At 45.7% G+C, this 26,631-nt stretch overlaps 1 protein-coding gene across 2 annotated transcripts in view; it reads right to left on the reverse strand.

Annotated features, from left to right (window-relative positions):
- Positions 1-26,631, reverse strand: part of IQGAP2 (IQ motif containing GTPase activating protein 2) — a 1,114,959-nt gene that overhangs the window by 643,636 nt on the left and 444,692 nt on the right. For both annotated transcript variants that reach the window (XM_086960756.1, XM_086960757.1), the window contains exon 3: positions 10,658-10,814. In XM_086960756.1, the coding sequence (XP_086816882.1) occupies positions 10,658-10,814 (157 nt within the window). The remainder of the gene's footprint in view (positions 1-10,657; positions 10,815-26,631) is intronic.

Here is a 26,631-nt window from a genome sequence, read left to right on the forward strand (position 1 = left end):
TCTCGGCGACGGGGAATGATTCAAGCATGTGAATCTATGAAAGACACCCAAATACTGGATAACTGCCCGCTCTTGTGCTGCACTTCTCAATCTGCTAACGGGACGCTATCCTGTGACTCTATATGTGCTGCTTTTAATGGTTCTTATCCATAACAGGCTGTGAATATGTGTCAGCTCTTTTGGCCCTGTTTACTGGTGTGGTAGCCTTTGCGGACTAGAGACCGGGGATAATTATTGCCTATGGCTAATTTCTTACTTCATGCCTGGTCGGTCAACGAGGAGGGTGTACCTGGTTCTGTCCTTCCTAATGGGGTGGTGGTATTCACGGGCGGGGGATCTGGGGACAATGGTTGCTGAGATGACCCTGCACTGTTTTGTTCGGCTGGAGGGGACTCGGATTGCTGCAGTGTCTGGCCGCGCACGGGGGCCCTGGCTGAGAAGCTCTCCCTCATTGGGGACGATGACTTTTGTATATGCTTGCTGTAGTTGCTGCGCTGTGACTCTAGTGCGGGTAGTGGAGTCCGTGACATGAACAAAATGGCCCTCCCCCGGGGTTAGGTTTTGTGGGAGTTTTAGACTGGATTCTCCTTTCTTGCTCCCTATATCAAAGGTGTCCTTTTTCTTTCTCTCTCTTACTTTCTTCTATATTTCGGGTTTAAGGGGCGACAGGTGCGCTGCTGGGGGGGGTAGGCCGTAGCCTCGCATGCGTATAGGGTGGGGGTTGGGGGACGGGTTTTATTTTTTGATGTTCCTATGGTGCCTTGTTTTTTCTTCTTATTTTATTTCTTCTTCCTCTGTCTTGGGTCCGTGTCGCTGATGTTGATGGGCGGGTGGCGGTGGATGCTGATGGGACCACGGGTCCACTATCCTGGTTGCACAATTTTTTGGCCGTCATGATACCTATTGTGGGTTTCTCCCTCGGAAATGCTGTGCTGTGTATGCCTCTGCTGATGTTGCTATCTTCTGTCTACGCGGACCCTGTTCTTTTTCCTTTTCTTTCGTTAGTATTCTAATTATTATTGCAAAATAGTTGGTCCCTACTAGTAGCCATGAAAACTTTAAAAATGACCTTCATCACTCCTGAGGCGCGAAGGCACGTGCTTTACAGTGTAACTGCTGACTGTATGTTATTTACTATCGGTATGCTGTCGCGTCTTGATATTGCATGCACCTGTGCTTAATAATATTTGTGGCCGGCCTGAAGGTTGTAGGCCACTATTTGTACTTTTCTAAATGCACGAATAAAGGTTTTCAAAAATTTAAAAAAAAATCATAAAGAGGGCCCGCCGGATAACAAACAACTAAATAAAATTAGCAAGGCTCAAAGAGTTATAAAGGTAGAAAAAAGTAATCCATTATAATCTTCTAAAGTTTAGACTTAGATCCTAAGCAACTGGTATCTGAAAGTTATAAGTTTCTTTCTATGAGTCAAAGACAATGAAAACTACGATCTGTTCTAAGACACTGTTTAATATCTTAAAGTATCTCACTCTTCTTCGGTCACACTTTTTAAGTGAGATTTAATGATTTTGCAGCCGATTTGCTGAATAGAACACTGAAAACTGAAAGAGAAGTGGACTCCATGGCCCATCCGCCTCTCAACATGGGATAAGTAATGATTGTAAAAATATGTCTTCTTTATTTCAACATTTCTCTTCATTGTGAACTAAATGAAAACGGATACCAAACCATCCTATCACTCAGCTGACCCCATTTCCCCTTCATATTGCTAAGGCATATAAACTGGTCTTCTGACTCGCAGCACATCATTAATGCATCGTTAAAAATGGGGGTCTTTAGTTGGGAAGGGTTTGCACAATTGTCCAAGTAGCGTCCCTTCTTCCTAGTCAGGGTAAAGGGGATAAACGATTAAAATAACCCCTGCTCAACCCCTTGGTAGCTTGGCTCGAGCAGACAGGCTTAACTCAGTGGCAGTGTGTAAAATATTTGCACATAACCAGCAGTAATACAGTGAACACACTACAAAAGGACACCGCACCATTTCAGAGAAATATCCAATATTTTTATATATACAAAATGAGACCAAAATGACAAAAATCCAACATACAGTACTTTAAAAATATGCACTTTGCAAGAATACTTGAAAAACACAGTTCCTTGAAGTCGGTAGCCCCGTCTGGTGCTACCGTGGTGCTGTAAACAACAGAATCCAACAGTTCCAAATGACTGCGTCAGTCAGGGGTGTCAAAAGACTTGTGAACATTTCCTTTTGTGTTGTGGACAATACGTTGGTGCTGCCAGTCGTGGCAACTGACACGGTTGTGCTGAGAAGCAGTGCGGCGTTTGGTGCTCCCAAGTCAGCGGCTCGGTGACGGTTGTCCATTGGCACCAGTAAGAGCAGGACTGCGGTGTGGTGCAGAGGGAAGGCAGTGCTCATTGCGGTGCGGAGGGAAGGCAGTATATGTTGCGGTGCAGACAGATCACGATGCAGGCGGTGCGGGAAGCTGGTGATGGTCGGTCTGGACTGTGGTGTGGTACAGGGCGGTGCGTCATGCGACTTACGAGCAGTGCCCCCAAGCCAAGAAATGGTCAAGGAGGTCACGGTCGGCGTGTAGCAGCAGCGTCGGTGAGACCAGGACGGCAAAGTGAAGCGAGGCAGTGCGGTGTCAACAGGTCTCAGTGCAAGCAGCGGCTCGGCTGCAGAAGTCGTCATCAGTCAGACCAGGGTTACAGTGCGAGATGCAGTGGTGCGCTCTGCGGTGCCTTCAGGACATAGAGCCCGACTCATTCAGGAAAGGCAGGACATACATTAATCCCTCTCCTCTAGTGGCCATTTGAGAGAATGCACATCCCCAGCCCCTGTCACTCCAACGCCAGACAGTCAATATAGAAACCAGCACAGGCACACAGGGTGGCTAAGCAAGAAAATACCCATTTTCTAAAAGTGGTATTTTCAAACACACAATATAAAAATTATCTTTACTAAAAGATGCATTTTTATATTCTGAGTTCAGGCATACTCCATCTTTCTATCTTGTCCCAATGGGAAGATATATTTTTAAGATGTTATAAATTAACTCCCATTCTATCTTAAGGGACAGATAGCATTTCAATAGTGACAAATGAAATTGGCAGTATTTCACTATCAGGACATACAACAGACCTACTTACATATCCTACCTTTCGCATACACTGCACCCTGCCAGTGGTGCTACCTTGGGCCTACCCTTAGGGGTGACTCATATGTAAGAAAAGGGAAGGTTAGGGCCTGGCAAGTGGATGCACTTGCCAGGTCGACATGGCAGTTACAAACTGTGTGCAGACACTGCAGTGGCAGGTCTGAGTTACATTTACAGGCTTCATATGTCGGTGGCACAATCAGTGCTGCAGGCACACTAGCAGCATTTGATTTACCGGCCCTGGACACACAGTGCACACTGTACTAGGGACTTATCAGTAAACCAGATATGTCAATCACTGAAACACCAATTCATAACAATTTACCTGGAGAGCATATGCTCTTTAGCACTTAATAGCAATGGCAAAGTGCCCAGACTCCTAAAACTAACAGAAACCGGGTCCAAAACAGGAGACCAAAAAGCAAAAAGTCTGGGGGTAAACCCACTGAAAAAGCCAAGTCTAACACAACCCCTTCCAGTCTAAAGCCAGGGTAGACCAACCAATCCCTTGATGGACTTCCCTGCTTGGGGCAATAGAACAGAGACCTGGCCCAAAACAGCGGGGGCAAGTCTTGCTGAACCCAGTTGGATCTCTCTGTCCATACTCTCAGGGCTCACTAAGCTAACCCATGTGGGACCCTTCTCCTCATCCACAGACACCATCTGTGCAGCACCTAACCTTAGCTTGCTCACATGAGTGTCCAAGCAAGCAGACAGTACCCACATGACCAACACAGTGGAGTGGCCCAGTTCACTCCCGGGGTGTGAATCCTGTCCCCCTCCCAGGGACAACTCTGTCCCCTGGACAGCAATCCACAGTGGCGAGAGCCAGGCCTCATGCCTCTCAGAACTCTATAGCCTCTGTGGCATCAAAGAGTGGGCGGGCGGTAGCCCCAGGTGCCTTGCACCCTTTGTGCACTCTCCTTCCTGCCTAGTCAGGTATGGCATACTGACAGGCCAACCAGCCCAGGGTCTATAACCTGCAACTGGCCAGGATACAGAGGTGGGCTCTTCCACAGCCTGTACGCCCTGCTGGGGTCTTGAGCCCTCCACTGTGGAGAGGTACTCCTAGACCCCAAAATTGTCAGGGCGACTGGGCCAGCCAACCTGCACAATTCTCCCACCAGTTCAGGGGTGCTATCCTGCAACTGGCACATCAGCCTAGGGTCTGTACCCTGAGGCTGAACAAGGGACAGGGGTGGGCTCTCGCACACTCTGTCCTTCCCGCTGGGTCCTGTACCCTCCCACCTGGAGCAGTTCCCAAGTTTCCAAACCAGTAGGGGCACTGTTAGCAGTCGTCCCTTCCCCCAAGTCATGAGGGACACCCTGGACCTGGTGCTTCAACTCCGGGTCTGTACCCTTAGGCTGGACCTATGCCTGGCAATCTAAGACTTCCGGGGGAGTACACCCACTCCCCTCCCAGGGAGGCACACTCCTCTTGAGTTGTGTGAGAGTCTGCTTGGCGCAGGTTTCCTGCCTCCTGTCCACCTGACAGTGCGCGAAGATCCTCCAGTCCAGAAGTGGCCTCACCAGGGTAAGTCATGGGGTGCTCGGACCTCAGAGCTGGCAACCTCTGACACACTGGTCCTTCCACTGGGGACCATGTACCCCTCTCACCCACTGCTCTGGACTCTTCAAAATTAAATACCGGGGAGACAATACTCGTATATTAAGGTCTGGTACCAGATCAAGCAAAAAGCAAGTAATAACAATCTGAATACCTACCTATGGCAAGAGTTTAAATCCCAAAAGAATTCCAAAGCAAATCAATTTCTCATGCAAGCTTTGGAGACAACTTCCTCAAACACCCTATGGGCTAATAATCTGTCATTTGTTGTCCTAAAACAGACCCTAAATAAAGTGGCCAAACTTCATTCGTTAATCTTGGACAAAGAAATGTTCTCCCATCGTTCGCATTCATGGGCTGTGATAAATGGCTATAAGACATTGACAGCTGCAAAATACCTGGAAACAACTTATTCTATTTTTATTAAGAAAAAGCTGATGGCGTTGAGACTTGGGGACTTTCCCACACGAGCAAATGAACCTGCCTGGAAACTGCTTGACGACGTTTCTTGTCGACTGTGTGGTAGCCCTAAAGAGGATCTAATACACATAATTTGTCACTTTAAGATGCTATCCAAGGAACGGTCACACCTAAAGGAAAGTTATCGGTCCATGAAACTACGAACATGTAGATCAGCCATTATTGGAAGCCTGGATACTATTGCTCCAAGAATACACTGCAAGCTGGTGAAGTTCTTGCAGGCATTTGAGAAACGTATAAAAACAATATGAACAATTAATGCTTTGAATTTTTTTTAACATTGGTACATTTTTTTTAGCGACAAATTTATAAATTTTATAACTATGTGTGACATTCATCAAATTGTTATGGTTTTAATTAACTAAACAATAAAGTTTAAATTTCAAAAAAATTTCACTGCTCTGGATCATGCACCCTCCCAACGGAAGTGGTGCTCCACCCTCCCAACGGAAGTGGTGCTCCCAGACACCAGAACTGGTGGGACACTGGTTACGGTAGTCCCCCCAGCCCCCCCCCAGCTCACCTGACACTTTAGGATCCCTGTCAGGGAAGACCAGGCCTCCCGGTAACGACTAGGCCCACCTCCTGGTGTTCGTTCATGTTACCAACCAGGCCCTTGTTTTCAGGCACCTTGGGACACAGTCCATTCCCACTCCTACTCCTCTGAGACAGGGCGTGGGACCCTACTCCCCTCCCACTACTCTGGGACCTATCTGGGCTTCCACAACCCTCCCCTACCTCACTTGGTTGGGGAAAACCTGAGCCACCTCCTTCAGGATCACTCAGTGATCCCTCTTCAGACTCTCTGGAGTCTACCAGAAGTTGTGCTTCCAGTGGAAGTTCCCTGGGGTCAGAGAACACTCACTCCACAAAGTGATGGCATAGCTCAGGGAAACAGGGACTAACATATGCTCTCCAGCATTCAAATTACACAAACCCTCACATGTGTCAATCAAACTACCCTTCACCAAACCATCTAGTGCCTCAGAAAACTACCCCACATCATTCTCACAAGGCTGGTGAGGCACGGTCTGACTGTTGCTGTCCCTCAACCCACACTTTTCTGGTTAGTTTCCAGGCTCACTTACTAGGGCTTCGACCATGGGGGGACCCTTCCCCCTGCACCTCTCAGCTAGAGTCCGTAAAGTGTCCCTACCACCAGCAGGAATATGATCCCTGTGCCGGTTCCCCAATCCAACTCAGGGACACTATACACCACTGTAGTTACCTCACAATCCTGAACCCCTGGTGTATGTCAATCCTTCTTCCTAGTCAGAGTAAGGGGATACGCTTCTAAAATAACCCCTGCTCACCCCCTTACTAGCTTGGCACGAGCAGACAGGATTATCTGAGAGGCAGTGTGTTAAACAATTTGCACATAACCAACAGTAATACAGTGAAAATGACAAAAATCCAACAGAGTACTTATATGCATTTTGCAAGAATACTTGAAAAACCTTGACGTCGGTAGGCTCCGTCCAGTGCTACAGCGGTGCTGTAAACAGAATCCAACAGTTCCGTCTGACCACGTCGGTCAGGGGTGTCAACAGACTCGTAAACAGTACCTTTTGTGTTGCAGCCAACACATTGACGTGGGCCGGTCGTGGCTACCGTTGTGGTGTGAAGCAGAGCGATGCAGTGAAGCGTGCAGTGCCCCCAAGTCGCAGTGCAGGCATCAGCTCAGTGACGGTCTTACAGCGGCGTCTGTGAGACCAGGGCTGCGGTGCAGAGTGACGGCGCTACTCGTTGCGGTGCTGACAGATCACAGTGCAGGTGACAGAGATGGTTGCGAGAAGTTGGTGTTGGTTGGGCCAGACTGCTGTGTGGGATAGTCGTGCGACTTGCGAGAGGAGCCCCCAAGCCTTTGACGCGTCACGGAGGTCACGGTGCAAGCAGCGGCTCGGTGACAGCAGTCGTTGTCAGTGAGACCAGGGTTGCGGTGCGAGATGTGTCAGTAAACTCTGCTCTGCCTTCAGGACACAGAGCCGGTGACTGAGTCTGTTGCTTTTCCCTTCATAGTGGCAACCGAAACAGCGGTTCCAGAAGCGGTACCCAGAGTTTGGTGAAGTCTTTGCAGTCCCTGAGACTTCAGAACAGGAGGCAAGCTCTACTTCAAGTCCTTGGAGATACTCAGCACAAGTAAAGAAAGTTTAGTCCAGTCCTTTCGCTGCCCAAGGCCGAAGCAGCAACTGCAGGCCAACCCAACAAAGCAACAACACAGCAAAGGTGCAGTACTCCTTCTGGCAGCTCTTTGGCAGGTTCCTTGTTTCCAGCGAGTTTTCTGAAATCTTTTATATTCCTGAGACTTCAACAGGAGGCAAGCTCTACTTCAAGTCCTTGGAGAAAACTTACAGCACTGTCTGCCACCGCACCCTAGTGCAATGCCTCAGGAACATTGGAATCCAAGAGAAGGTACTGGAGTGGATCATCTCGTTCCTCGCCGGAAGAACCCAGAGAGTCTGCCTCCCCTCGTTCAGATGCAAGGCCACCGAAGTCATCTGCGGCGTACCACAGGGATCATCTCTCATCCCTCCCTCTTCAATGTCTACATGAGCCCCCTCGCAGCCATCGCAGGCAAACACAACCTCAACATAGTCTCCTACGCCGCCGACACACAGCTGATCCTCTCCCTCACCAACGACCCAGCCACTGCCAGAGCCAGCCTACACGAAGGGATGAAAGACGTCGCCGAGTGGATGAAGAACAGCCGCCTGAAAATAAACTCAGACAAGACGGAAGTTCTGATCCTAGGATCATCTCCCTCTGCCTGGGACGACTCCTGGTGGCCCCCTGCCCTGGGCACCACTCCCAAGCCAACGGACAACGCACGTAACCTGGGCTTCATCCTGGATTCCTCCCTCTCGATGACCAGACAAGTCAACGCCGTCTCATCATCGTGCTTCAACACCCTGCGCATGCTCCGAAAGATCTTCCGATGGATCCCCACCGAAACCAGGACGACGGTCACCCAGGCGCTCGTCACCAGCCGACTGGACTACGGAAACACCCTCTATGCCGGAACCACAGCCAAACTTCAGAAAAGACTCCAACGCATCCAGAACGCCTCCGCACGACTCGTCCTGGACATCCCCCGACACAGCCACATCTCGGACCATCTGAGAGACCTGCGCTGGCTCCCCGTCAGCAAGAGGATCACGTTCAAACTCCTCACCCACACACACAAGGCTCTCCATGACCTGGGCCGCAGGTACCTCAACAACCGCCTGACCTACTACACGCCCACCCGCCAGCTACGGTCGACCAGCCTCACCCTCACCGCCGTTCCACGCATCTGCAGAGCCACCGCCGGTGGAAGATCCTTCTCCTACCTGGCAGCCAAGACATGGAACTCCCTCCCCATCCACCTCCGGCTAACCCAGGCCCATCTCTCCTTCAGGAAGCAACTCAAGACCAGGCTCTTCGAGCAGTAACGTACCCCCCCCAGCGCCTTGAGACCCTACCTGGTGAGTAGCGCGCTATACAAGTGTCATGATTGATTGATATCTCCCCCCCCCCCCCCCCCCCGGCCATCTGAGAGAATGCACATCCCCAGCCCTCATCTCAAGGATCTGCTTATTTTTACAACATGCAACATTCTGATTCTTAACAATTGCAACCTGGAACATGACCTACCTCCATCTGTCTTACCTCTACCCGCTAACACAAATCTGCCAACTAAGGATTAACAGGCTCTCAGAACAGCACACAATAACATCACAATTAAAGAACATGAATCAAAAGAGTTCGTATCACCCCCTTTGGAAGAGTAGAGGACCTCTCTCTTCCTCTCTCTGAAGAAGGGTGAGAATGCAGACACATTCACATCAACTTGCCTCCTACTCAACCTCCTATAATCTTCTATGTCCCTCACAATGCAAAGGAAATATCCTAGATCTGATTGCAGCAGCTACCAACTAAAACAACCTTGAATCCTCTGTCAAACTAGACTGTTATGACCATGCAACTAGTTCATGTAATGGCCTACCTATAAGCTCTGTGAAATAAACTTTAGCTCAACTGTTCCACAACTCTCAGGAGTTCCCTTAAAAAAACCTCTTGAAATGTGTTGCATTGTTCCCATCTATCCTAGATACCACTAAGGAAGTTACTAATTACTTCATTGTAAAACCTCTAAACCTGATCAATGAGCTTGTCCCCAAACATAATTCGGCAATTAGTGCTTGAAAGATTGAAACATTAGCAAACATGTTAAGGATTAAAAAAAATATGGAGGAAGCATTGCTACGATTCCTTATCAGCTGAGACATTTCAGAGACCTAGCTATCCACAAACTCAAGCCCTAAACTGCATAAAACAGATCAGATCTATACTGAAACATCCTGAAATCAATTTTCAAATTGTCAGACACTTTAAAAAACAAACCGTATATTGCCTCATACCCCAATGTCGAGCACCAAAGCACCTTATTGGATGGGTAACATACTACTCAGTGGGGGCGTGTAAGGGTGCTGTACTTGATATGAGCCACTGTGTGAAGTGTTTTGGTGTCTTAAGTGAGTGACCTGTGACCTGTGAGGTGTGAGGTGATCCTATTGTGTTTTTGTCACAGAGCTTATTGATACGAGTATGTAGGAAAAAAAGCATAATAAGGTTGTATTACCTGGACCAAGATTACAGTGTACTCCCAGGGTGAGTTTATGGTGATTACTGAAGATTTTCATCCCACTCCTATGCTGTATATACAGCACCTACGCTAACCAGGCTACGAAGCTTGTGGGTATCTGATGAGCTAGAGTATTGAGAGGACAGAGCTCCACCTGGATGGTCCCCATTTATACCAAACCTCTGGTCTGTGGTTGCACATGGAGGCATCATGACTATCCACTAACCTCCCTTTCTGATCCATCTAAACATGCTGATATGTCACAAACACTTTGTCAACAACCAAACCTAGTACAAGCAGATAGCTCACTAAAAAACATTAGGATACATGCACAGTCAAACTAGTGTGCTAACCATGTGGAAATAAGTCTGACAAATCTAAAGGCACAGTAGAAATAATTACATCTCATCATTGAACCTTCCATCAAACATCTTTGCCCAACATTAGCTAGCAGTTATTTGACTTGTACAGCTAATAACTAATTTTACGCCTTAACCACGGCAGGCGTTCTAAGGGTGAGCTGGGCTGCCGGCCAACGGTCGTTCGCAGTACTAGAGAGGTAGTGCTCCTGTCGGCCGTTGGCCGACGGGAGCACGGAAGGGGTTAAGACACATTGTGTGCACTGTTCCTTTTGTAGTATAATAAAAGTGTGCAAGGAATGGTTTTAAACATGTGTTAATGTATTAATTATATCCTTAAAAGCAATATCTATTTTAACCAAACACCTACCAATTTTCACAGATTATTAAACACCACTGAGACTACCATGAGACCATTAACCATAACTTTGTGTCAACCAAAAACATTGCAGGATTCTGAACTTCTATATGACAACGTCCAAATTACCTTATATCGAATTTGCTCCGCATCATAGATTTTTTTTTCAGAAATCATTTTCGGTGCAAAGAATTTGCCCAATTTAACTAGGTAAACTCCATTTCGCAGGCCTTCTTCTAGTTCAGTAGTGGGTGGCAGTTCTTCAGCTAAGCAGGCTTCTATCCACCTACAAAAAAAAAAAATGTTTTATTGTATTATTAACTACGTAGTCAACATTTGATTCCTCAATTAGTAGTCACGTGCTTTTTTCAAGTACCCCAAATCCTATAGCGCCATCTAAGAATATCCCATGGTGGTACCTAAGACTATAAATTTAAAGATTTAAATCTGCACTAAAAAATAGTTTATTAAAGACTAGAGATACCAAAATGCTGGCACGATAAGAAGTTACAGGTGTGTGCAAACAAGCACTGGCAAAGGCAATGCGTCGCGCCTTGGAACCTATTGGTTTTGCTAATGGCTCTAGCCATGCTGTAACAGTGACCCCAGTGCCGTGAATCATGGATTTAAAAAAAGGCATACGCCGCCAGCAGTTTCATTTTGAAGGCACGCACCAAGCATGTGTGTGTCTACAAAATGACACAGGCACTTTTTTTCTGTTTGCCGATCAGTGTTGGATTGGTAAATAAAAAATAATTAACATGGGTGGGAGAAACAACATGGAGGAGGGGGAAGCAACAGGGAGGGGGGAGCAACATGAAGAGGGAGCGTGAAGTAACGGGGTGCACAAGTGGGAAAAAGCAACAAGGAGGGCACAGGGAAGGAATATGGAGGGGGAAATGAACTGGGAGAGAGGACCGTGAGCGAAGCAGATGGATTTTAAAAAAAAGTGCAACATGGAGGTGGGTGGAAAACCACACAGGCAAAAACAATACAGGAGTGAGATAAGCACTTAAGTTCAGCAGGAGTACGTGGGCAGCAAAGAGCAGCACAACCGTGGTGGAGAGGGAGCTGTACACAAGGGAGACAGCTGTAAAGCGCACACTCTGGTAGTGTTTAAACCGAAAGAAAAAAGTCGCTCCTGAAAATGAAACAGTAAATTGTCACAAGCAATAGGTCCAAGGAACTGAAGCCCACACAAGGTAACAAATTAGAAGCAAGCAAATGAAAGCAACAATGAAGCCTACCAATAGTACGCAATGGGCAGGCTCTTAGCCATCTGTAAGCTAACAAAAGGTCTCCCAACAGACAGCGAGTCCACTGTCTTAAGCAAGACCTAAAAACAGCACCTATCTGAAATAAATGAAAAAGTATATTATAGCCCTCACGCCTGAACGGATTTACACCAAATTTGGCAGAAAGCTATACCTTGGTCCAGAAAGAGCGCGTTTTGTGATTTTGCGTAAATGTGTTCAATATTTTTTTTTAAGTTACTGTTCTAAATGTATGGTTATTTTAAGCCACGGATCCAACCGATCTAAAGAGAAGGTCTGATTGAGATCTAAAGATAAGATCTGATTGGATGCCACTTCTTCAACAAAGATGTAGCAGCAGCCATTTTAGGACTGGGGGACTCAGTCTCTTGTCTTGGAAAAAAGATAAAGAAAAAACATATATGGGGCAGCCTAGGGATACCCTGACCCCATAGGCTTGATGAGGTGGTGGTAATTACCTCCCATTTTACATCACTCATGACATGTTTACAACATTATGGATAACATGCGACATCTGAAACGACATCATTGATGACAACACTGCATGACCGAGGCACGAGTTGTAGTTACTTGAGAGGACTATGACTGGTGAATATCAGTGGTTTTGTTAGATGAAAATATTAGGTCAAACATATTGTTTTAAACTAACTATAACGTCCCTCTAGCCTTTGGTTTGACATTGACGGTCAGAGTTTTTTTTTTTTACTGTAAAGTAAAATATTACAATTCCTAACTAGAACATCACTTTAACCTTTGCCTTTTCAAATATAAAACACATGTGCACATCTTATCGATTGCTCATTGTAGGTGGCCCTGCCAGTTTTATCTGTAGTTCCTTGTGTGCTCATCCAGCTTAAAAATCAGATCTAGAGACACCAATGTTACGCCCCGTCCCCAGCATGAGTCTTAGCTCAGGCAGCAGCAGCTTCCACAACACTCAGTTCTGTAGCTGGTGTGAGCTGTGGAGATGAATATTTTGCAGGTCATCTAGAGGTTGGTGTGCATAAAAAAAAGTATGAGACAGTGGCGGCTGGTAAACTTTCAAATAGGTGGGGGCGTAAATGCCTACACTGGATGGTCCCGAGTGACCATAATGAAGTAGCCCAAGCTCCCTGCGATGAGTTTGGGGTTCTCCCCTTCCCCAAAAAATGTTATTTAAAAAAGTAGATGACAACCACTGCATTTATGGCATTTTCTTAAATTATCTAACACCCCAATGGTTCAACAATCTGATATGAGGAGGAACTGTTGAAATATACTAAAAGGTCAGACTGCAACAGCAGTAACTATGTACGCCACTGCAGTGGTTAATTTGTCAAATAAAAAGTGCTGGGCTCTCCTCAAGGAGGCAACGCTAACAGGAGAAATGTGCTGGTGCAAACTGCCTCCTGACTAGAGCCCCGACACTTATTAACCTGTAGAGGACTTGGCCTAATGGGTAGAGCTGCAGAATTTCGGAGCTGGAGAACCCAGTTCGAGTCTGTGTGGCTCAACATCTATTGTCTCTGGGGAAAATCATGTGCCTTCTAAATAAGTGTGTCCTTAACTGGTGCTGTAAGCACCGGTGCCCAGGATTAGGTGCCGGTGCTGAGCACCAGAAAGCACCTACTTAAATTAAGCCCTGCTCCACTGGCTCTGTCCACCAGAAAATAATCCTAACAGCTGTAATTCAATTGCAAGGAGAGGACAATGCCTATATCACAGTATTTTTATATGCTTGTGCTGCGTCAGTGACTCACTGATCTTTAAAAATACACAAAGAGAAGAGATGAAGAACACTACAAACTACATCCAGAACATGCCCTGTATAGACCGGACCATAGTGTTTCCCTAATTTACAAAATATAGAAGCACACTGGCATAGTAAAGCCACCTTGGGCCCAAATTCAAGCAAGAAAATGTGGTCGCCCGGCCCCAGACTGGCTGTGAAAACAGGAGTGAGGAGGGCCGATCACATTACAGGGTCCTGGTGCAAATGCACCTGTTGTTCTATAGGTAGCAGTAAAACACAAACAATTGAAGGAGGGTCTGAGGGAAATTTAAAGACCTGCCCAGTTCGTATCCCCCTAACTGTAATCTTAACAACAAAAGAACCGGGGGTCTATAACGGAGCTTCAAGTACTCCGAGCTGCTGCAAAACTCGTACATAAGTGAGTTAGGCGCTAATAGAGCTACAAAAGTCTCTATATCAAAATGTGTGCCAGGACAAACCTGTTGAAGGACCTACTGAGAGCTCGGGTCCTGCGATGAGACAACGCCGGACAGAGCGGGGCCTCCTTTTTCCTGAGCTGGGTTCCAGGAAAGGTGAGGTACACTCCCTGTACTATTCAGATGTAAGAGACACCGTTTGGTACAGAGGAACACGATTTTGGACTATGTATGTATATCCTTTACAGATTGTCGTTACGTTCACTTCATGTATGCAGTAGCTAATGCTTAGAACTCTGGCCCTGAAGAAAGCCATGGGATCTTGTCCCTACCGGCTGAAACATGTTGGCCTTGTAAATGCAGTTATATGTTTAGACTGCTTCCTCTGCATTGTTCTTGTTTGTTTGAGGGAAAGGACAAATTACATTAGAGTTTTTCGCCTATTGATCCTTTTACCCCTTGTTTTTAACTCACACATCTTTTGATTTTTGCACTGCACTCGATCCCATCTTTATCATTTGTTCATGGGTACCTTAGCGATTGATGGTGCGACCCAATTGAGTAAGGGCGATGGATGGGTCTCATTGATCAAGAGACATACCACCCCATTTTTGGATGACCAAATGAGAACACTTGATCTACATACCTATTTGATGGGAATCCAACACAGTTCTATTGGTAGCTACACGTTTAATTTCAAGCGCTAGCACCTCCTATATCTCACAGTTTTTTTGCATACTGGTTTGTGTGGTAGTGATAGAAATAAACACGACCAACACAAAAAGCCAGTCGCATGGATTCGTAAAAACCAGAAAGCTCAACGAATTCTGCAGTCAGATTCTTTCACCAATTTAGAAGCCCACTTTTTTCACAGGCCTTTTATTACACAGCCTGGATTATTTCACTAGTTAATTGCATGCTACCGTCCTCGCTATCCACTGGGCTCAAGACCTCCCACCCCCACGTGCTTTCCTATGGCACGCGCTTATGCATATAAACATATACACCCCCAGACACGCATTGAATGTCAATCATACAGACATGAATAATGACATACATACACAGTCACCGGCACGCAGGCACACACGGACACCCACACTCACACAAAGTAAAACTGCAAAATAAATAACATCCTAGGCAGGCCTCTTCACCACGAGCTGGCATGCTTTTTCATCACGGCCCACGATTTCCGAATGGCATAACTCTGGCAAGCAGCTCATCAGAGGTTGAAGAGCTTCTAACCAATCAGAAGCTGGCATAAGGTTAGATGTAAACTCCTTTTCTCTATTCTGACTTCTGATAGGGTAAAATGGCGCATGATGAACAAGCCCTGAAGCTCCATTATCTAACATGCTGCACTGCGTGACTCTAGTACAGCATGTCAGATATGTAATTGTGTGAGGCCGGGCTTTAATAGCCCCCGCCACATGCGCAATACAACGAGTAAAGCCCTCTTCTGCTGCCAAGTAGCAATTTCAGCTTTTATATGCAAACGATCTAAGATCATTTGTGTTCATGTAAAAGCTGTATGCAACACCTGAAGCAATTATCTGCAGAGAGATGCAGTGGGTCGACGCCCTGGCGCCCCCTATGGAGGAGCCACTAATGGTATGCGGTATGGGGACTGTGATCCTAAGTGAAATGGGAACAAGAAAAGATAAGTGGCTAAAAATTGCATAATATTATGCAACTATTTTGTTGACCTTTTATATTCACGTAAATACAAATAAAATGAATCTAAACCTCAGATAAAAAATAAATGCAAGTTAAAGTGGTAGATGGAAAATGTATTATTTAGTGTTATGGAGCTCAATTGGTTAATATGTTCACTACAGATGGTTCGGTCTGTAAAGGCTACCGAACTACTGAATCCTGGTTGGTTCATATTTCAATTGCATTCAAATATAAATTTTTAATAACATGCAACCAGATTGTCCCTAGTGCAGACCTTTATGTATAAGTTTCCATTAGACAGACACAACCCAGAACTCTGCTAATATCACATTCTCTCTCAAAAAGAAAAAAATGTTTACACTACGAAGCCTCAAATGACTCCGTGAATCAAAACCATATACACGTTTCCAAGCAGCGAATTAATCAACTTTTATACACATTACATTTCTTACAGGTGGCAGTTACCATGACAGGCTACTAACTTCTTTTACTGTCTGTCTCGACCTTGATTTCATACAACAGAAGGCCACCTTCCTTTCAGCCAGGGGCACAAGATACACATTTGTTTTATTGACAAAAAGTATGGGAACTGTTTTTGTAAAACTAAAAAAGATTGGAAACATAATTTCCAATAGATGCCACACACACCAAACACCGAGGTTATCTTAAAGCAATTTACAGGTACAGGAGGGTTTTGTTGTTTTTCCATTGCTACGCCTGTTTTATGGTGGCGCTCTCTGTCTGCCTAAGCATCCCACTTGCAAGGTTCCATAAAAGACCAGGGCCCAGATGGGAAATATGTGAACCGGAATTCCTGTATCCACATAAATAACAGGCCAGTGACCTGAAGGTGGATTTACTGGCAGTGGCATAATGCAAAAAGATGCCCCTCCCCCCACCCCAGTCTCCCATTACTTACAGATGTTCATTGGCCTTGGACTGCAAATACATAGCCCCCTGTTCTACGTGGTAGACTAGACTCTGAGAACACTGCATGCAGGGATAAACAACCAGCTCACAAGAAGACTGCAGACGGTCCAAAACACAGCAGCCAGAATAGTCCTCAGCCACCCTCACCAATCCCGTATCACAACACACCTAACGAAACTCCACTGGCTCCCGATACACAAGTTCACACACTTCAAACTCCTCACCCACGCCAACAAAGGACTCCGCAACACAGGCCCTGCCAACCCGAATAGCTGCATTCAGTTTAACCAACCATCCAGACACCTCAGCTCTGCCGGTCTCTCACTAGAACACATCTCATCACATGACTCACTGCTGTGCCCGAGGGGTTGTGGACAGGAGGGTTCCTTCTTCCACCTGCTGTGGGAGTGCCCCCCCCCCTCTCCAACAATATTGGGAAGCGATACTCAGGATCATGAGGGAAGTTTATAATGTAGTTGAGAATAAATTGCCGAAATGGTGTCTGTTTAAGATCTGGGGGGACTCAGATCCTACGAACATCTGTGAGTAACACTAGGATTCACAATAGCAAAAAAAGCAATATAGCAAAGAAATGGAGGGCGGTGGAGGTCCTGACATTGAGGGAATGGAAGACGGACTTAGACTGGTGTACGAGGCGGAAAGGTATGCCCCCCAAAAATGGACAAAGATTTGGGAGAAATGGAATGGCTATCAGGGAATGCTATGTGGTCCATTGACTGTACAGGATCGGGATGGCGAATCACTAATTGGGGGTGAGGGAGCAAGGGTGGAGAGAAAGAGAACCGAAATTTGAACACATATTAGTTGATAATTATGACATATCTGATTTGTTGGTGAATTGTTTGTCTATTTTGCTATGTGTATCCTGTACAGTCAGATGGCGTGTTTCAATTAAAAATAAATATTAAAAAAAATTACTATTGATTTGTATTGTCAGTACGCAAATCATCTTTTTTTAATCCTAGCAGTGTATTGCAAATTGTAACTGCAAAAAAAATACAAAATGATAAGCAGCCTTCCACATCCAACATACAGTTACACTGCCTATGCTGTACAGCTTGCTAAACAAGCATTAGTAAATCCAACATGTAACACCTTTACAAGGCAAGTGCTGAGGAGTTAGCTTTGCCAATGCTTCTTTATAAATCACTGTTATAGAAGTAAAAGAAAAAACGAAAATACTGGAAGAAAGGCAAAAAAATGTTAAGAAAGGCACACTGAATTCAATATCTTTATAAATGGCATGGTATTTTTCAAATACTTTCCACAAAGTAAACTGAACATAATTTAAAACTTATTTTCCACATGATGTAGTTTAAAAACAACACACAGAATACTAGCTGTAGAAACGTAAAAGAACATAATAACTGCCTCTGGTTGTGAGTAAGGAAGTGTCAGACTTTTAAACTCTATCCAAGACTAATTTACTTTCCACAGGACTTGGAACTTAAACACATGCTCGGCCATTTGGTGCTCTACAGCAGCCCATGGAGCATTTTATGGGCCGCTAGTAGTATAAACATTGCCTTTCAGTCATGCTAAGTATACCTTCTGCCTCACAGGCTGAGCGAATGTATCAGCCTGCCCCTTCATCAGGGCTATAAAGGCTACCTTTGTGTGCCTATGCCTTGGCTTTTATGCACTAAGTGGAATGCAGGAGATAAAGTAAAAACAACCTGATCAAGGTCTGCTCTTTCGAGAAACACTGGAAAAAATATATCTTTGATGTACTTTTATGGATGAACTGGAGGGGTGATGAGAAACATGGGGAGCAGAGGGGGCAGGGATATGATGAAACAAGCACTGGCATAGCCAATAGGTCTCGCCTTTGAGACCTTGTAAGTGTTTAGTTATAGAGTACAATATCCTTGGTGCAACAACATCAACTGTTGCATGGCTAACACTTATAAGGTCCCAAAGGCGAGATCTATTGGCTATCAAATGGTAAATTTAATTTGGGATGCATTTTTCATGTGTGCCTGTTACACAAAGGAGTAATGGTGCTTCTACTGTGGGTGCTTGGGTGCTGCATCTGCCTGGTGAACACTTATCATCTGGCCATACAATGCTGAAACACATTGACAAAGCAAATATGTCTTGCATTGCCGAGACTGAATAGATTTGCCGATGCTGGTTACACACGATAGTACTGCCTGGGCAAAGATTTTACCTCTTTAGTAATAGTTTAACAACCAAATACATAATTATGACAATGAAAGATGACCAGTTAACCTCTGCAAACAGCATAGTTTTTCTAACTTTTGATCTATTTGAGGTACAAAAACAATTTTTTGTTGTTAAATTCTGCAGATTATGCAGCAGATGATGAATTATGTTACAAATCTATAAGCATGCAAAACAAGATGCTGATTCGCATACAACCAGTGTCCCTAACTAGGAGTCGCTGGCTTGCGGCTCATATTCACAGCTGAGGGCACATTAAACAGTACTGAATCACTCTGTCGGTTACTCGGCTCAAAGCTCTGTTGCTTTTGTCTGCTTGTGTCGAGCAAGAATAGTCAAATAAAATGGAGTGTCGACTGTAACCGAAGAGTAGAGGATAACATGCATCAAGTGATTAAATGTTGGATTTCTAATTCGGAATTATAGGATACGGGTACAACGAGCATGTGGAGAAGTGTGGCTCAATGGTTAGAGCGGCAGACCCTGATGCAGAGGTTTGGCCTGGGACCAGGGTACAATTCCCGCCTCGGCGGGTCCTGGGCTCAATTTCCTCGGACCTGATAATTCTCGCCTCGGCGCCTATTCTAATCATGGGTCCCTCTCTGCAACTCTGGGCAATAGTTTGCTTAATATCCGCAACGGCCCCAACAGCGCTGGAATGCCTGGCTTCACCTTGGGGGTGCCCAGGAGTGGACATTTCCAGGAAAAAGCCAGGAAGGGTTCCACAGCGGTATGCGTACAGCGCCAGGAAACCCCGGTAGGGGTATAAGTGCGCTTTACAAGTACAAATTAATTTCATTTCATAACCAATTTACGCTGCAATCTATTTTGACATAGCAATAATGTAACACTATCTATCCTAGATCACTGATTATAAAATACTTGACTTATCTTCTCTTAGGACATTGTAACGAGACCTCTATTAAAACAATAGATTCTCCAAAAACTTACAAACCTTTCTCTGAGGTCTGTCGTCAGAGCCACACATGGTGCAACTGAGTCGAGAGATTGGGCAAAGAAAGGCTTATTACAACAACAAAAAAAACACTAGCACACCATATCAACTGTAGCCTTTCAGGAGAGTGCTGATTAATGTTTAACCTAAGACAATTTGGGCGCCAACTGTTATAGTGACCATTGAGATCAAGAAATGCCGATTTATGTTAGCACATAGTTTACAGGGCAAAGACAAAAATAATGTTGGAAGATTCACAATGTGTGTTTTGATGTAGTAGTGAGTATTTGCTTGAAAGCGATGCATTATGGGTAGGGTGGCTTTGCCGATGCTTGTTTGCGATGGCCTCTCGGAGGATTTCTGAAAGACTAAAAACTGCAAATCTACTTAATGCCGACAGAGGTCTTCCCATTTGATTAAAGTTTTGTGCGTTTAAACAACCCAGTCATAATTGAATATAATCTCAGTTTGTTTTAAAATATAAGGCTTTTGGGAATCACGAACGACTTCCATGAGCATAGCAGCACCGTCACTGCCGAATTCTTTTAGAAGGAAATGGAACTACATGGTGACTTGCGAGAATTATCATATGTGGGAGCCTGCGGTCTCCAAGCCTACATTTTAGAACAAGGAAGTTGAAGATTTTAGAAACAAGCAGCAGCTGTTTTAAAGCACACTCATGCTTTTGGTGGGATCCGCTTTGCGGAAAATTAGCATGTGCGCCGCTGCTCGCTCCCGCAAGGTAGATGCCTCCAACAAGCATGAGTGTGCTTCAAAATAAGCAGACCGATGGCTAAAGGGCCTCCTAGAGCAACGCATGCGCGCTGCCTAGGCAAGACCTAAAAAAGAGGCACATGGTGCAGAGAGCTAGAAAAACAAGCATTTACAATGCAATGGTCTCGGCAATATTATAGGTAGAGCTATTAGAATTGCTCATTATTTTTTTATATCCCTAAATAAATGGCATTGTCATTTGTATTGGCATTAGCTTTGTTTTTTGCATATGTGATACCTATTGCATTAGCAGAGAGAGAGTGAGATAGAGAGAGAGAGTGAGATAGAGAGAGCGAGTGAGGTATTGAAATAGAGAGAGAGTGAGGTAGTGAGAGAGAGTGAGGTAGTGAGAGGGATGTTGTGAGGTAGTGAGATATAAGCATAGAGTGATGTTGTGCTGTAGTGAGAAAGAGGTAGTGAAAGAGAGAGTGAAAGTGAGTTAGTGAGATAGAAAGAGTGAGGTAGTGAGAGAGTGATTGAGGTAGTGAGTGAGTTTGTGAGGTAGTGAGATAAAGAGGTCGTAAAAGAATGAGGTAGTGAGGGTGAGAGTTGTTGGTCTGGTGGATGGGGACTGGTGGTGGTCTTGGGGGGTACAGGGCATCATTGGCAGCCTAAAAGAACTGTTGCGGGGAAGGCGAGGCTCGGAAGATGGCAGGGGATGTGAGGTGCTGTCGGAGGCTGTTGGGGGAGAGCATTTTGTTTCCGAAGTACGGGAAAGGCGGGCGATGGTCGCGTGTTAGCACCACTTGGCGCAGAGGTGCCAACTGAGTCCTGGGTTAGGGGCGTGGGAATGCTCGGGGTGTGGAGTGGGAGCCCGTGCGTGCGGGGTGGGCACGGGGACCACGCGGGGCGTGCGGCAGCTAGGCAGGACGTGGGCCGCACTCCGGCACACTATGCGGTGGTCAGGTCTTTCGATTGTCACTTTTGTAATGCACCGTTTCCTACCTCTTGTATTTGTTGGCTCACGATTGTCACTTTTGTAATGCACCTTGCAACAGCTTGTCTTTGTACATGTGAGAAGGGAGTGATGGCTTGGAGTCATGCGAGAAGACAGGCAGCAAGGTGCAAGAACCAGTCTGTTAACAAATTGTTTCCTGAGGCATGAAGTAGTGCTATGTTTACGTTGCCAGGTTAATGACTCTGAAAACAATCGGGTAATATCGTTATTTTTCAATAACTGCCTTCGCCCAACCAAAAGAACAACGGGTCTGCTGAAGGCCAGCGAGCTAGCAGTCGCAGGAGTTGACAGTTCCTTTTTAGGTAAAGCATGACTGCCCATAATGACATTTCCGGTCCGACAATAATGAAATGAAAAACTACTAGGCTAGCTAGCACCAGAGGCTCGAACCACCAAACTCCCTTTCTTCAAAAGGTAAACAGGCGAGTTTAGTTGCATACTAATGGAAGGTGTGGGTATGCCACTCAGTTCGGTATTATATAGTAAACGTATGACATCACCCTAATATGATAGTATCAAAGAATAGAGAAGGTATGACCACCTTCACGAAGTATATGATAGACACCTTAATTCGAGATCGCATGTAACAATGCATCTTGCAATCTCCTTACCGGGCTAGGGATTCATTCTGACCAACTACTGTGCATATCACTTAGACACTGCGACTACTGTCTTTTCCAACAGGAAAATACTACAGGGTACTGGACAACTACACGTGTGCTGCTTTCCCTTACAAATATACTCGAAAGACTCTAGGGTAAAGAGGTCTCGTTCTTTTTCAAATTTGGATTACATGATTCCCAGGCTGCAAATGACTTGTAATTAATTCTCATTCCCCCATTCTGCTGCTGCATTTCAATATTATTGAATTATGACAATCAAGAATGAGCCGTCTATAAAAAAAAAGCAGCGGGGTCAATGTGTGTGCAAAATGGCACACCACGAGTCAGGCTGGCGCACAGATTAGGATGTCGAATAGAACCGTACAACGTACCTCACCTGGGCTCAGACGGCACACGTCCTCATAGAGTCAGCTGTACATCTTCCCATCTCCGCAATGCCCTTCAGACGCTATGCCCACCCCTCAAACAAGGAAGCCCTGCCAGATTGCATGCACTCCCTAGCCTCAGCTGCGTTGCACCCCATCACTTCAGAAGCTGCCCTGGCCTCATGTCAAACGACCCCTGCACCATGACATCAGCCTGGTGCAAAGGATATTTACACGATCCCCCTTCTGCATTATACACATTATATAGGCTGCACACTCAGCTAAACTGGACTGCACTGTATTCTCAGACACATTAATTGCCCCAAACTCATGTGACGTTCTACTGTCGTTTGCACTGCACTATGTACATACAGGTTAACTGTATCCCATCTTGTGCATGTTGTTGTATCCTTCGGCTCTACTGGTCGTCCCCTTCCCTGCAGAAGGGGAAGGGGGTGCAGTTACCTCTTTTTTTTATTTATTGCGATTTTCTATAGCGCGAACATTAACAGAAGGTGTCAGGGCGCTTCACAAAAGAACCAGTTGCGATACATACGGACTTCGGATTAAATGCAAATGTACAAGTTGTAAAGTCACACAGGGAAGAGATACAAATAGAAAAAAATGCAAATGTACAAGTTGTAAAGTTATCTGGGATAGCTGCACCACTTGGCTTGCAACACCAGCCCCCTCGCTCACCTGGACGGGCGGTCGTCACGGGCCCCACTCTCGTAGTATTCCTGCTCAGCTGTCGTCTCGTCGTCCTCCACTGTCACATCAGCACCTGAGCCGGGGAGGGAGCGGAGGCTCCGGCTCTCGCTGGCACCTTCCCCTGGGAACGCATTGACAAGATCCGCCGCCCAGCGCAGCAGCCAAAAGGTGAGCAGAGTCACCCGCAGCGCGGACCGGCAGCCCATGGGCACAAAGCATGGGAGCACCTACGAGCCCCCGAATCCAGCTGTCACCCACAGAGGCGCGCGCCCGCCGCCATCAGCGGCACCCGCACAGATGCCACACCATAGGCATGGACGACGGACTAGCCTGAGTCGAGCCTGGTGACGTGACGTCACTTCATACACCGGCGGGGAGGGGGCTACCTTGAAATGCGAGAACTGTTTAGACATGGGGTTCAACGGAAGCATAGCAAACGCCGCTATAGGAATGCTACACAATAGTGGTATGGTAATGTTACAGCTGATATTAAGATTGTAGGAGAGCGCAAATGAAAAAAAAAATCATAATTCAAACGGAGGTATATCATAATTTGTTTTCCGCACTAGAAAAGTAAAAATAAAATAATTTTGAATCATGTTCTTTTCATGACCGACCTCCGGAGGGCTCGAAGCGAGCTTCAAAATGGGAAAATACACGGAGAGCGGGAGGGGGTGGGAAACAGACCGGGGGAGACGCAGAGACGCCCACCGAAACAGACAGGGGAAAGAAGGCACACACGGACATCGAGGCACGCAGGAAAACAGAAGCACACGACCCAAACCGACCTCCGGAGGGCTCGAAGCGAGCTTCAAAATGGGAAAATACACGGAGAGCGGGAGGGGGTGGGAAACAGACCGGGGGAGACGCAGAGACGCCCACCGAAACAGACAGGGGAAAGAAGGCACACACGGACATCGGGGCACGCAGGAAAACAGAAGCACACGACCCAAACCGACCTCCGGAGGGCTCGAAGCGAGCTTCAAAATGGGAAAATACACGGAGAGCGGGAGGGGGTGGGAAACAGACCGGGGGAGACGCAGAGACGCCCACCGAAACAGACAGGGGAAAGAAGGCACACACAGACATCGGGGCACGCAAGAAAACAGAAGCACACGACCCAAACCAACCTCCGGAGGGCTCGAAGCGAGCTTCAAAATGGCTGCAAAAAGCCCCGAGATTTTTTCGGATTTGGGGGCGTGGTTTTGTGGTTCTGAGTGACGGACAACGTCACTGTCTAAAGAACGCAAAAAATCACGCCCCCAAATCCGAAAAGGACGGGGCTACATTGGAGTGACTGATCTCTCCTCCAATGGCTGGCCTCCGTTTAGGAAGCCAGCCAATGAAGGAGAGATGGGGCACGGAGGCGGGACCTTCGGCGCTACTCATACTCATTAAATCTCCGGCCTAAGACTGCGCAAGCGCAGCCTTTTAGGCCTTCGACCTAAAAACATGCACTAGTTAAGAGATCTATCAGCAAGAATGTTGTTGCTCGATGAATGAATATGGAAGTTGGGGACGGAAATCCTAGCACACCTTGAAAGACACAAGTACAGCTATGTGGGAGAATGATCTTGCTCGAACAATTTGTGTGCAATCAGTGAGTTACAGGTTTGTATTTAATCCTTCCAAGGCTGTTAAAAACAGTACCGCTGAATTGGGTATTAAGAACAGTTAGTCACAGCCCTTTTCAAAAGTGACATGGTGGTAGCAAATCATACACAAAAATAAAAAGCTCGTTTTTTCGATTTAACAAAATGCCAATACATCAAAGTTCTCCTATCCTACATGATAGGGCCTCTAGTAGTGCAGTGTGCCTGGAGTACATTCATTGGTTTTTACAACCACAGTTATCATGACGCAATTGGCTTCTCGGGGCAAATCATGTAATTGATTCAACACATGTTCAGTATGCTTAGTAAAATATGATAATTATTTTACTACTGGTGCCAAAAACCCCAATATATTCATAGAACCTCTATGTTCGTGATCCTTGGCACGAAATTATAGGGCAGCAAGGTGGTTGTGGTCCTTCTTTATGCACTTTAGATACAAAGAAAAACATGGGACATTTAGCTATCTAGACAAAGTTCAAACGAAGTAAGATAAACACCCAGGATGAAAAAAATGGTAGTGGTGATAATTGTGAAAAATTTAGAGATTATAGGGGCCTGAAAGAAACAATACAAATAATGGTCAAAATGTCGTTTTGTTTTAAAAATGTAATAGAAAAAAGGGAACATATGTTTCGGTGAAATAAGTTAGGAGATGGAATATTAATAACACTGGTAGAAATATTATAATGGATAACCCCAAGGGAAAGACAGGTGACAGAGAAAGCATTAATGGGAAACATGGGGGCAGAAATTTAATGTGGCAGATTAAACGTGGGCACGCTAAACACTGGCATACTGAACCTGAGAAACAAAAATTGTTCTTTAAAATGTATAATGCGCAGGGGCGGCTCCTCCATTATGGTGGAGGAGCATCACCCCCGCTGAAAACCCAGAGAGGCAAATGACAAAAATAAAAAGATATCATTATTTTATTTTTCATCCTGCAGGCAGGCCGCCACGCAGAGGGAGGTGCTGAACCACCATTCTGACACTGCAGCACCAGAGAGGAGGGGTGGAGTGATGGGCACTGCTAATTGCGCATCGCGGTTTGGCCGGCCCAACAGTCATGCACACTTATCCTTTCTCCAACCCGAGCTTTGTGGTACAGCTGGGTGGAGAAACAACACAGGCTCCCAGGCACTGTCTAACAACCAAACCAAGGTGCTCAGACCAGCAGCCACTCGTATTGCGAAGTGGTGGGGCAGGAGGAGTAGTAATTTAAACCAAAAAAGACTGAATTATAAATATATATAAAATTGCATGAGAGAAGCACTGGGAATGGCACCTGATTATTGTTTATACCAAGTTTTCAGATGTGGCTAGCGCGCTTCCTAGCAGTCTATAGATATGAAATAGCTATTTTTGAAACGAGAGGAGTCAAATCTAGGGCGCGTGGGGAAGCACTCTGGCGTCCAATTACTAACTGGAAAGCTGGCATTATTCCTAGTGGTATTGGTTGATCCAAATATTTGTGCCTTTATTTCTTTTGCCCTAGGTGTTTACTGTTTACTTTAAGTTTGCTTTTGTTTAAATTATTGTTTTTTTGTGCTTGATTATTTGCCTTGTCTGTATCCCTTGTTATATGGTTTATTTATGTTGTGCTACTCGCCTCTATTCTTTGTAAAATGACTCTTGCTTTTCCTGGTTAATAAAAAACAAAAAAAAAAAGGGAATGGCACCTGGGAGCCTGTGCAGAAGTTACTGAGGGTTCAGGAGGCGAGGGCCGGGAGCAAGGTGTCGGCGGTCAGAGCAGGTAATTGCAATTTTATTTATATTTATAATTGTCTTTTTTGGTTTGCATTACTCCTCCTCCCGACCCGTGGCAGCTACTGATAATGTGTGTGATAAGATTGTGCAAAAGATGCCGTAA

Source organism: Lissotriton vulgaris, chromosome 3_1, assembly GCF_964263255.1.
Source record: "Lissotriton vulgaris chromosome 3_1, aLisVul1.2, whole genome shotgun sequence".
Lineage (NCBI taxonomy): Eukaryota > Metazoa > Chordata > Amphibia > Caudata > Salamandridae > Lissotriton > Lissotriton vulgaris.